The sequence below is a fragment of the Typopeltis vanoorti genome, chromosome 17 (genome assembly GCF_054136105.1).
Source record: "Typopeltis vanoorti isolate ZY-2024b chromosome 17, IOZ_Tvanoo_1.0, whole genome shotgun sequence".
NCBI lineage: Eukaryota > Metazoa > Arthropoda > Arachnida > Uropygi > Thelyphonidae > Typopeltis > Typopeltis vanoorti.
This window is the reverse complement of record NC_143565.1, coordinates 38447501-38459822: the sequence shown is the minus strand read 5'-3', so window position 1 is coordinate 38459822 and position 12322 is coordinate 38447501. Positions and strand designations below refer to the sequence as shown.

The 12322-nt window shown below is 35.4% G+C and overlaps 2 protein-coding genes across 3 annotated transcripts in view; one reads left to right on the top strand and one right to left on the bottom strand.

Annotated features, from left to right (window-relative positions):
- Positions 1 to 2728, bottom strand: part of LOC150097303 (monocarboxylate transporter 9-like) — a 41053-nt gene extending 38325 nt beyond the window's left edge. The window contains exon 1 of the mRNA XM_090407021.1: positions 1335 to 2728. Within this exon, the coding sequence (XP_090263147.1) occupies positions 1335 to 2705 (1371 nt within the window). The 5' untranslated portion in view covers positions 2706 to 2728. The remainder of the gene's footprint in view (positions 1 to 1334) is intronic.
- Positions 1 to 12322, top strand: part of LOC150097302 (uncharacterized) — a 194773-nt gene that overhangs the window by 161740 nt on the left and 20711 nt on the right. The window contains exon 6 of one of the 2 annotated variants that reach the window (XM_090407025.1): positions 2746 to 2838. The exons of the other annotated variant lie outside the window; for it this stretch is intronic. Within the exon in view, the coding sequence (XP_090263151.1) occupies positions 2746 to 2817 (72 nt within the window). The 3' untranslated portion in view covers positions 2818 to 2838. Of the gene's footprint in view, positions 1 to 2745; positions 2839 to 12322 lie in introns of those variants that run through there. 2 annotated transcript variants of the gene reach the window in all.

Here is a 12322-nt window from a genome sequence, read left to right as displayed (position 1 = left end):
AATTATGAGGATCGACTGAGGGAATATGGACTGCAGAATTTGGCAGATAGAAGGAGAGGTGATATGATCGAGACTTTTAAACTGTTGAGAGGCAGTTACAGGATAGACATTGGAGAGTTCTTTCACTTGGTGGAACAGCCATTCCTGGAAGTTACGAAAGGAGGCTGTGTGCAAGAGGGTGAGGAGTGGTTTCTTTGCTTGGACGGTGGTTGAATCTTGGAATGCATTGCCTGAGAGAGTTGTTGGAGCGGGAATGGTCAATGGGTCACAAGGAATGGTATGATAAACTTTGTGTTTTCTAAAAACGACCTTCCACAATGAGTCTTTTGACTCCATGGAGGCCTGGATAATAATAATAATATTTCCATTCACTGTCAGTCTCCAATTTCTGACTGTGGAATTAATACATATATTAAAGAGTAATGGTGATAAAGGGCAGCCTTGTCAGACACCATGATTTATTGATTTCCAATTTGATATTTCAGTTTTCAGTTTGACTGCTATGAGGTAGATGTGTAGAATTATAGATTTCTTCTATTGTTTAGTGTGGAGTTTCATTATCAGTGAGTGTGTCTAAATGTCAATTTCTGTTCATGCAATCAAAAGCTGTCACCTGTAGTCTCTAAATCCTACACATGTTGAGTTATTGAATTTTTGTGGTTTTCAAGTAGCAGTTTCAAAGTAAAGTAACCATCTGCTCTTGCAGAATTCATCTTGTTCCTTACCTCTCTTATATCTGTAATGACCCTCCAGTTTTTTTTTTATATAATTTTTGCATATATTTTGTAACCTCTATAGATAAGATTTATTCCATGATAAGTTATACAGTCTTTATGGTTGCATTTTTTCATAAACTGGAATAACTATAGCCTTCTGTCAGGATTCTAGTGTAGTTCTCCATCCCATATACCCTATATTCTATCCAGGAAATCTCTAAATCTTGCTTTAAGAGTTTCACCAAGATATACGAACAGTTCCATGTTAATACTATCTTCTCTAGGTGACTTATTGTTTTTGAAGTTGTTTAAAATATGATTCAACTCTTGTATAGAAATGTGTTCTACCAGATTATTTTGATTGTGGCTATTTGTAATTCTTTTGCAGTATGTGATCACAAATCCTAAAAATACTGTAGCAGTTTATTAGATTGAATTCTGTTACATCTCTCGTTCTAAATTATATTATGGCAAAATACAAAACACATTGTATCTTTTAAAAAGCTAGTAGATAACAAATATAGATTTTTTTTTATCTTTCTTAACTAAAATGAAATACAGTTTAAAATTATTTTAAATTTAAAAATTTTAAGATAACAAAAATACAAAATTCAATACCTTATCTGTCTCCGTGATTGTCATCATACTGTTCCTGTATATGTCTGGACAGCTAGATGCACGTAACCTATACCGACGGATATTTAACATAGCACCACGATACGTTATGCTGCCTCTTTGCAAACGCATGTTACACAGATATGCAGAGTCAGGTTTTTGCATCCATGTAGATCCCTTCCTACTCTGATTGGGACTTCTGTCATTAGGCTTAGTATACTCCAATCTCTCTACAAAATGTTTAGATTTATAAGAATCTTTGGAAAGTTTAACAACAGTATCAAAATGGTGAGTAGGCGGGGTACTTTTAACAGTCATTGTGCATTCTTTTCCATGGCAAACTACAATGGAATTTAAAAGATTTGGATATTGTTCTAAAAGGGAATTTAAATATCCACCTTCCTTATTAGATAATTCAGTGATTACTTCTAATGGAAGATTGTCACATAAATATGTTGGAAGCTGAACTAAAGAGCTGCAAAGACGTTCTCCTGACTCCTCTAAATTATTGCCATCCCCTGCAGAATTACTACTCAGTCCAGCAGTCTCTTCTTGAGCAACTGTATCACGTGATTTTGAAGGATCATCAAGATCCCTCATTAAAGCTCCAAATGCAATGATATTTAGAAAAAAACCTGCAAGAATTAAAAGTGTGCCTCTCCATGCATAGTGCTCTAAAAGATAAATAGTAAGTGGTGCAAAAACAAATGTTCCTATTCCTGTTCCACACACTGCTAAGCCAGTTGCTAAAGATCGTTTCTTTTCAAAGTAATAAGCTACAATTACAATGGATGTTACATAACACAGTGCTAAGCCAAATCCTGCTATTGTAAAAGTAAGAAAGAGTAGTTCAAGGGAATGTGAAAATATACTAATAATAAAACCTCCTCCTGCCATAAGGGCACCACAAATGCTAACTTTCCTACATCCATACCGATCAGTAAGGTAACTTGCTATAGGCCCAGTCAGTAGAGGCATACTAAGAAAAATGGATCCAACCCATGCAGTTTTTCCCTTACTTTCACCAAAATAATTAACTAAATCTACAAACAAAATACCAAATGAAAGAGAGACACCATCTGCTATTAAATTAATCATAAACGATGCAAATACAATCACCCATCCCCAGCCTCCATCAGGAGGAACTGGCCCAGTCCTTACTACTACACTCTCAGTTGGTGATGTTGATGATGAATGATCAGAGGAAGATGCAGGATGAGATTCGGTATCTGTACACTTCTTTTTTGCATTTGTATTTCTCAGTTGAATGTGGTTCAAAGAACAGGTATCATCTTCACTGGTTTTAAATTCTGAATTACTAATACACTGTGTATTAAGTTCATCAAGAGAAGTTCTTGAATCCATATCAGGCATGGCACTATCAAATTTTTACTCCTATAAACCTCTTCCACAGAGATGCCAAATTCCTGTAATAAGAAGGGTTTTGCCATCGGCCGCAAGGAATAAAGTTTGTTCCTCAGCCTGAATTTCTTCATCAAGATCCTATGCCCATCAGATCTTTCCAAATAAACATAAAATCTGAAAATAAAATAAGGTATAAGTACCTGGGTATGCAATTTTATAATCTAATATTATAAATAATTAGTGAATTAATTTTATCACTACATTTTAAGAGTAATTCATAATACTAGATTTTTTTTTTCAGTTGTTTATTAATCCAAATTTTAAAAGGTTAGTAATAATTGTCATCATAAAACGATAATCATATTCAAGTGGAATGTGCTAATATGGGTGTGGTACATAAACTTTCTGCATAAATACCATAACTCCTACATGGAGATATACAAAGGCTGATGCATGTTAATTTCTTGAAAATAATAAAGAAATTATGTAATTTTCTGCAGTTTTTTTCCTTCCTAAACCACGCTACTGGCCAAGACGTTTATAGATGTCAAGTTTATCATGGATGCGAAGTGCATATTAAAATTGTAATACCATTGATATTACATTGAAATATATGATGGATATGAAGCATATGTGTATTTGATCCAGAATGGTCGTTGAGGTAGTTAATGTCACTTAACCATGAAAGATTGAGAAAACCTACAGCATGTTAACTGGCCTGGTTTCGCAAGTGGTTAGCATATCTGCTCCCCAACCAAATCCCACCATTGGGGATGGATATTTGTGATTGTCTTTAGGTGGGAGAAAAACTTCATTGCACATTGCGAGACTACTGACTCACTTATTGGAGACCTGAAGTGGCTTGAAAAAGTTCCAACTTAGGTCTCTAGAGTAGGGCTTCCAAACTAGGTAAAAAATGACTAAAAATACAAAAAATTAAAAATAAATAAAAAATAAAAATGAATCAAAATAGAAAAAAAATTATAAGTTATAACCTGTATGTACCAGAAACTGCAGACCAAGTATAAGTTTAATACTATTTGCCTGATAGGTCAAATAACATTAACTTTTTATATGTCCATATAAAAAGTTAATATTCCAACTGGCATACATACCTCTACATCTGACTAATCCACAGTTTAATTTTTTCAAGACAGTTGATTCATTGTGAGTATTGATGCTGGATGAAATTATATTTGAAGCAACTAATGCTATGAAGGTAGTATATTATGCCTGCTAATTGCATATGTTTTCTATGGGAAGGGTCACCACCCACACCAGTCTGGGTATTGACCCTTCTCATAATCCATAGCATTATACATGTCTGCAAGGAGATGTGCTTTGTATTATGGGATACTAAGGCAAGTGATGTGAAGTCATTAGCTTCTTTATACGAGTTGCCCCAGTCCTGAAAATAGTTCAGGTGCAAACTTTTTTGCTTACACTTGGGATAAAGGATTAAACCAAGCATATAATTTCTTGGTACCTTTAATCTATAATATAACCAAGTAGAAAAACTTGCAACAAAGGATAAATGTCAAACACTGTTGCAGCTATACTACAGACTAGCTGATGAAATAGGAAATATATTAATGTTGCTGTTAATGGTTAATGCTGCTGACTGAAAATTGTCATGTAAATCCAGACCTGTAATAAAGAAATATGCAAAGAGTTGCTGAAGAATTCATTAAGATTACCCAAAATTATTATGGCAATAATCTCAGTTATTACAAGCTAGGTGGGTTGAATTTGAAAATAATTTATAGTGATTTTTCTCGGTAGATTGTAAAAAAAAAAAATGATAATAATGATTTTTGTTCAAAATTATAGTCTGCATTAAATTCAAGTATATTGCATTTGCTCTGAAATCATGTTTTTTCCAAAGTTCAGGCTTAGGAAGCTCATTGTAAAATCCATATTCTAGTTGTCTCACATCAGCATGGACTTGAAAATACCAAGATTGGTGAAGCTTGAACTGAAAATTGACAAATTGCTAAAGATGCCTATGTAGTCTTGTAGTAACTTCCTCCATGTAGATAGGTTTGCAGAAGAAAGATCATTATGAGTTCAAACCTGCTCACTGATGGAGAAATTTTTACTGACCCTTTTTTAAGAGATTCTAGAGTACAAGAGCTTTGGTGCAGGGCAATACAATTTTTCTCAAGTTTTTCTGGGTTTTTAATTCAAGAAGCAGCCCAAAATTTTAATTCAGAAAGACCAATTATAGAAAATTATAGAAAACCAATCAAACCATTAATTACAGTACAGATCTGGTGACATGAAGTGCTGTCCTAAAAGATGATCCCCATCCAAGGACAGGTGAAATATGGAAGTGGAGTGCATGTAGTCTGCTATGAGATGTCAGTATGCCATACTGATCAATATGCAACAAGTTACTAATTCTAACCAGCAAACCATACTCAGTGATGTAGTGCTATCCATGCATGATGATGCCATCACTTTTTGTTTGCACTATAATCATAGTCATTCATCTACATGGTGCAGCAGGAACCAGCTGTTTGGAAGAGCACTTTTTTCCTCTCTTGTCCAAATGGCATGCCACTGACAGTGCAGCAGGTATGTTTCTGATGACATTTGTTGAGGACAAGATGTCTATTGGGACTTTAGCTCTAAAATTCATACAGACAAGTGCAACTGTATCACTGTCTGGAATACTTTTTTTTTTGCACTCCCCATGTTGACTGCAATGTCAGCTGTGGTAATGTAACCAGTTGATTAGTCAATACAAGATATTACACCCTTTGTTCACTATGAACATCTCTTTTGCACTCCTTTACAAATTCTTCACTGCAAGGTACTTTTCGCTTATTTTCTACAGTTCTGTGTACATATTAACCACTGTGGGCTGAGCAACCAACAAAGGTGTTATGTCTGAGATTGATGCACAGAGTACTCGAGTCTTAAGTCCTAATGATATCCTTTGCAAACAACTCCATAATATACACTTGGAAAGAAGTCAATGGACATCCCCCATGAGCAAGGTGCATTGCACCATGTAATGAGCCACATGTTTCTAGCCAGTATAAACTGGAGGAACTTGATGCTCCCAAGTCAGTGCAACTGTGACTGGGTGAAAAGGCTGCGAGAAGAGAACTGACAGTATTCAGTATTCTGAATCTGTACAAAAACATTCAGAACTGAGGTGCACAACATTGGTTTCCAAGGTAGTACCAAAATATGCAAGATACACATTACCCGAACTAGCATGCAGCATCATCTTCAGTGATGCAAAGAGTGTGTATAGTGGGATGTCGAAGCTTGTAAAGCTATGTTATGGAGTGGCAAACATCCTCTACCGAGCAGATGGACTGGTGTGGCAGATGCCTATTGAACGTCTCTTACCAGAATGCATAATGCCAACTTTAAAATTCGGAGGTGTGATGGTATGATCCTGTTTTTCCCAGTTTGGCCTTGGACCTCTGTGAACATTCACAGCATTCTGGACAATGCAATGCTTCCTATTTTGTGGCGATTCTACGAAACTGATCATTGTCTCTTTCAGCAAGACAATGCACTAATATGTCATAAGGTTGCTACTGTAACTGCATAGTTTGTGGACATGAACATCACCACACTTGACTGGCCTCCACATAGTCCTGATCTCAGCCCTAATAAACATCTGTGGGATGAACTGGAGTGTCGGATGAGGTCAAGGGACAGCTGCCCAACAAGAGTCTAGGACCTCATTACATGCCTACAGTACGAATGATCCAAAAATTCCCATTGATCATTATCGTACACTTTTGGAAAATATGCTCCGTAGTAATCATTGCAGCGAAAAGATGTCCTACATCTTATCAAGGTGAGCACAATGGCTGTTTGTTCCTCACACTATAGTGTCTGTTGACTTCTTTCTGAACAGTGTATTTAACTTTTCCAATGACTACAACGATATATATATATATATATCTTTCTGTGATTAAAACTTTAACACTCACACTCACTTGCATAATATATATCTAACTTTTATATGGCAGTAGACTTGGTTTTTGGGTTCCACTTTCAATGAAGATAGGTTTAATTCCATGTTAAATCAGTGTAACTCAAACTTGAGTTTTTTTACTAAATTCTCGTGGAAAGGCTTAGACGTTGGTTATGTATTTTTTACTAAATAATTTAAGGAAATGACAACGTCAACTAGGATATACAATAAAATAAATTTTAATATACTTCAATATTTCGGCAATGTCACGTTGCCATTTTCAATAAACTTAAGAACAAGACGCAGGCACAGCAAACAGTAAGTGAGGAAGAAGCAGGAAGTTATTATTTCTAAAGTCCTGATGGTGCTCCCTAGCAGGCAACTTGAGTTGTCCCTTAGATATAATATGGTATATGTGACACTATCATAAGCATAAAAAATTTAATTCAGTAGTTTAGTTATGAAATCGAACAGATGTAGGAGGAGAAAGGAAGCAGTGAGATAACAGTTGCCAAAGACTTCCTGTCCACTTAATTGTCCTCCACCCCAAAAAAGTATTTTTAAAGTTTTCTAACAATAAAACAGAATTCTGAAGTCAAGAATTAATGAAACAGAGACTTAACACCGATAACCAGGATCCTATATTATTCAGTAGCTAAGCTCAAACATCTTCCACTTAGAACATCATCACATCATCAGCCTTTGCCTCCTACTGACATAATGAAAGCATTAAACAGATGAAAAGTAAGAGAAACGTTTTCAGAGCTGAACCATCTACAAAAGTTTCTCTTTGTTCTGTTTATCAATATTGAACAATGGATCGCAACAATCATAATTTGACTCGTTTTTGATGGCGATGATTTGATTATTTTTTTCTTCATATCTTCAGAGTCCTGTTAAGATTCTTTGCCATTGCTTTCTGGTTCTAAACCATCTGAACTTCCCATATCATCTTACACTGGAATATTTAAAGGATAACAAAATCAGGGAGACTGTTCCATTAGTTTGTATGTGTCAAAATGAAGGGGCTTCGCTACTACAAACAGTAAAGAAAAGTAATCCATCTAGTGCAACAAAAAAGCATACATTTTAGCAGTATGAATGGTATAACATTAGGTAGTTCAAAAGATTAGTGTGCATAACCAAGATTCAGCTTGCGAAATGTGGTATTTTTCTAGTATATTGAACAAAATGATAGTGCCCTTCTCTCTCTCTCTCTCTCTTTCTATCTTTAATCAAGGGCACAGGCGGATCAAGCGGGTGTCGGACCTAGTGGTCGCCAGGGATCCCGAGCTATGTGGAAAATTAGCTCTATTAGGCATTTTGATGATGAACTGGAACACTTTCTACTGTTTTTAAAAGGAAATAAAGACAAATTCAATACTACCACACAAGTATACCAGGTGCAAGAGAAATGTCAACTTTCCCTAATGTATATAAATTTTTAGGGGCCCCGTAAATTTTACCTCCAGCGGTCCCCAGCCGGCTTAATCTGTACCTGATCAAGGGTATTTAAAACTTATGTTCAATGCTCTCTTTTTGATGTATAGGCTTTAAATAATGTCTTATCGAATTAAAGGAAACATGTGCGCATGTGTGTTGTGTAAAATGAAAAATAGAACGTGAATGCCAAGTGCGAATGAAAAAGAAGTGAGGTTGAAGAGGTGAAGAGTGAAGTTACGAGTTGGACTGGGTCGGGTCGTTTTAAATTACGGTTCAGCTAAGGCTCTTAAGCCAGTGTATTCGATATGTTATTTGCATGCCTTTCTGGATGGTTTTGACTTTTTATAGGATGAAACACCGGAGTTTCAGAAAAGAAAACCTCTGCCACCTTTGTATGAAATCATATGATTTGCTGTCGGTTGAAAAGCCCTGTCGAGCTTTTAGGGTTCGACTCAAGTCTTTTCTAACAAAGGACAATGTTGTTACAGACCAAGTTATGGAGGTTCCCAGGAGCGTGAATGAAATAGAACAGGAAAGTTCTATTTCAAGTTTGGCTGGCAAGGGAAAAAGGGGGCAAGGAGAGAACAATGAATAAAATCATGCTCGAAAATTCGATTATATGCAATGTGGCAAGACAAAGGTGCCTTAAAAGAATGTAACTTGGACTATGAAGATAAATTTGTAGGCGAAATTGTTGGGAACCATAATTTGAGAAGCAGTTTAAATTGTGTGGAAAGGGATAGAAGAAAGAAACTATATGGCAAAACTGAGCTTCATTTAACAAGTATGAGAGTAAGGAAAAATTATGAAAAATGTTTAATGGGAACATGCGAGGTTAAAATAAGAAATATGACGATTATTAGGATGGGAGGAAATGAGGAATGACCTTGAAAATATTTGTTTGAAAATGATAGGAGTTAAAGGAAATAATAAAATATATAGTATAAAGTGAACAGATATTTTTCCTTTGCTTATATACCAGTCAGTGCAAGATAAAACTTCAAAATAAATTAGAGAAATGTTTTTATGGTTTTGTGGTTTCAGTTATATCAAAAATAGTTGGGATAACCGAAAGATGGATAACTGATAATGATTTCCTGACTTGAAACTGAAGGAAACATAGAAAGGACAGAATCGAGAAAAGTGGAGGTACTGCATTCTTCATGGTGGCTGGTGTGTTGTTTTCACTTGCGTTTGAAAAATTAGAGGATTGCAGTGAGAGCAGTTTTGAAAATATTTTATGTGAAGCAGAGATTTCTAGGGAAAAATATTTATTTTGGATATGCTACCAATCTGGGGCCGGCCTGGTTGGCCGAATTATTAGTGTATCCGCTCACCAGATTGGAAATATAAACTGGAAGGAAGAGATAGCATATGTGAGTAAAGGAAGGTGAAATATATATATATATATATATATATATATATATATATATATATATATATATATATATATATATATATATATATATATTATATTATTAGACACCTCCAGGGAGTCCAAGGACTCATCGAGGGAGAGTGTGCCAACAGCATCGAATGATTGGTCCCCTTCCAACTACTAACCATGCTCAAACTTACTTAACTGAGCCATTAGTAGCAGAGGCTCTACCAATCGACCAACCTTAGCCGGCTATAGTTAACTGTAAAAGATAACAAGGAGCGAGAGATAGTAATCTCTCGAGTTCTTGAGAAATCACCATTTCATACAGTTTGTGATGGAATGGACGTGGGTTATCTGTCCTGTATTTGGTAAAGAGTTTGGGAAGATGAAATTACAAATAACTGGTTACTGGGAGTAATTTTGTGGACCTGACCTGGAAGGCACTCGGAATTATTAGAGATAACATATCTATGGAAGTATAGGGTAAGAGATTATGAAAAAAAGAAAAGCTTGAAGCACTAATGATTAATTTAAGCAAGAATCGATGAAGTGATTATGGAAAAAGTATAAAACTAAAGTAATAAACATGAAGACAAGCTAAATGAGTCCAAAGTATAAAGAGACGTTAGAAGGTATGAAAGGAAATTAATAAAACAGGCTAAGGAAAATCTTAGAGATTTTGTTTTCTTTGCAGAAAGAGAAATGATAAATATGGGATAATTGTCTTGTTGAGTTAACGATTGTTTTGTTAAAACTTTTCATGCTAATTAAAGTGATTTTATTCCCGGAGAATAAATGAAGTAATCTTCATGTGGAAATAAGTTAGAAATGGATAAGATTTCACTAAGTGTTTTGAAAGAATGTGCCGGGAAACGAATACCTTGATTTTTAATGAGACTACTGCTTCTGAGATTTTCTAGGTGCACACAAATTACAAACCTGTTTTCTTTTCTGTAGTAGTAATATTATGGTTTTTAGAGAGGTTGCTTAGAAACCGGACAAGGGATTCAGTAATTGAGTGAAAGATTATATATATATAAAATCCACCAATTAATCAGCGTTAAGCGAATACAATAAGAATAATTATAATTCATCCATCAGTTGAAGACTGATGGATGAATTATAAGCGAGAAAAAAAATTATAAGCTATATTAGAGGATAAAATCATCAAAGTTAATAAAAATCAATTGCTTAAATTTTTATTTAATGTCTGAACATTTGATTGAGTTACTTTTTATAAAAAAACTTAAGATGTTTGAATAGTTCTCGACTTTTTCATCTTGTCATGCAATTTGCGATAGCTGGCGATCGCATTATCAAGATTTCAGAGGATTTCGAAGCTTCGTTTCATATCAGGATCACCATGAAACAAAATTTCCTTAGCATGCTTAATGTGATTGAAACCAGCTCAAATTCTTTTGCAGTTAGATTCTTAGCGTAGCATTCTATTTCTTCTAGTTGATCATTCTCGCTTAACTATTTCGAATGGGAATCGAACAAGTTTCTCACATCTTCATTATCCAGTTCATTAAATCCAAGTTCTTTTCCAATTGTACTGATTTCTTCAATAATGTTATATCTTGGATTTTGCGCACGACAAACTAACATAGGCTTGAGTTTAAAGTCGCCTTCTGCATTGCTTCCTAATAAAAGCGTAAGACGATCTTTAGATACTTTGTATCCTTGTTGAGATGCTTCAGTTTCAGCTAGGAAAGTTTTTGTTTTCATACGCTTCCAAAAGAGACCAGTTTCGTCGACGTTGAATATTTGACGATAGTCATAATCATCCTCCTGAATTATCCTTTGCAATTCTTGAGGAAACATGGCCACAGAATCTTAGCAGATTCCCCAGTTATTCTTACGTTATGCAGTCCAGCTCAATTTTTAAAACGGTCAAACCATCCTAAACTCGCAGTAAAACTTTCACATTCCTCTTGAAATTTGGTCTCTTTCAATGATATAAAAATATTGAGAGCTTATGCTTGAATATTCCTTGTACTTGTAGCAACTTTTTTTTTGTTCTTTGTATTCTTTGCTCTTATTTAATATAGTCCGAACTGTAGACTCGCTGTATCCCAGGTCTCGCACAATTTTGTATTATTAGCGCCACTTTCATGTGTCTTACTGACTTCAAGCTTTTCCTCTAACATAATTACTTATTATTTTTTTTTTATTACTGCTGCTTTCTTTATCAGCCTTTCTCTTTTCCATATCAGGGGTTGAATATAATAAACCCTTATAGGTATCTACATTAAAGCAAAACGAAGGAAAAGCGATTGAGCAAGAGAACAGAGTTTGCACGTGCGCTTGCAATGATAGCTTTGAGTCAACTGCCAAGTGTCGCCGGCCACCGCCCGCACCACTGGCACTGCCTGCTACATTGACAAGTGCCGCCGCTCGCTGCAGAGTGGCGACAAAAAATTTCGCAGAAGGTAAAAAAATCGCGCTAACTGATTAATCACTCGCTTAAAGAGGGGAAATAGTATCATTTCACTGAATTGCGCTAACTGACTGCATATAGAATTTTCGCGTTAAGTGAGGTTTTCCTTTATATATATAATGTTATAAATATAAACCTGGTTTTAATCCATTTCCCAAGTAAGCAAACAGACGAGTAAGTCAAGTTTGCGCTTGCAAGTAGTGCAAGTCTTAGGCAACTCGTGGTAAAGGTGGAATAATCTCTGATCACTATTCTTAATATTTACCCTTAATGCAAAGCACATCTCCTTGAGATGTATGATGCTATGCATTAAAGGCAAGGGGCCACTACCCAAACCAGTTTCGACCTTTATTGAGGTCTCATCAGTGGAAGCCAGGCTTAGAAATACCAAGGTTTAAGTAATACAGAGCTTATAAATA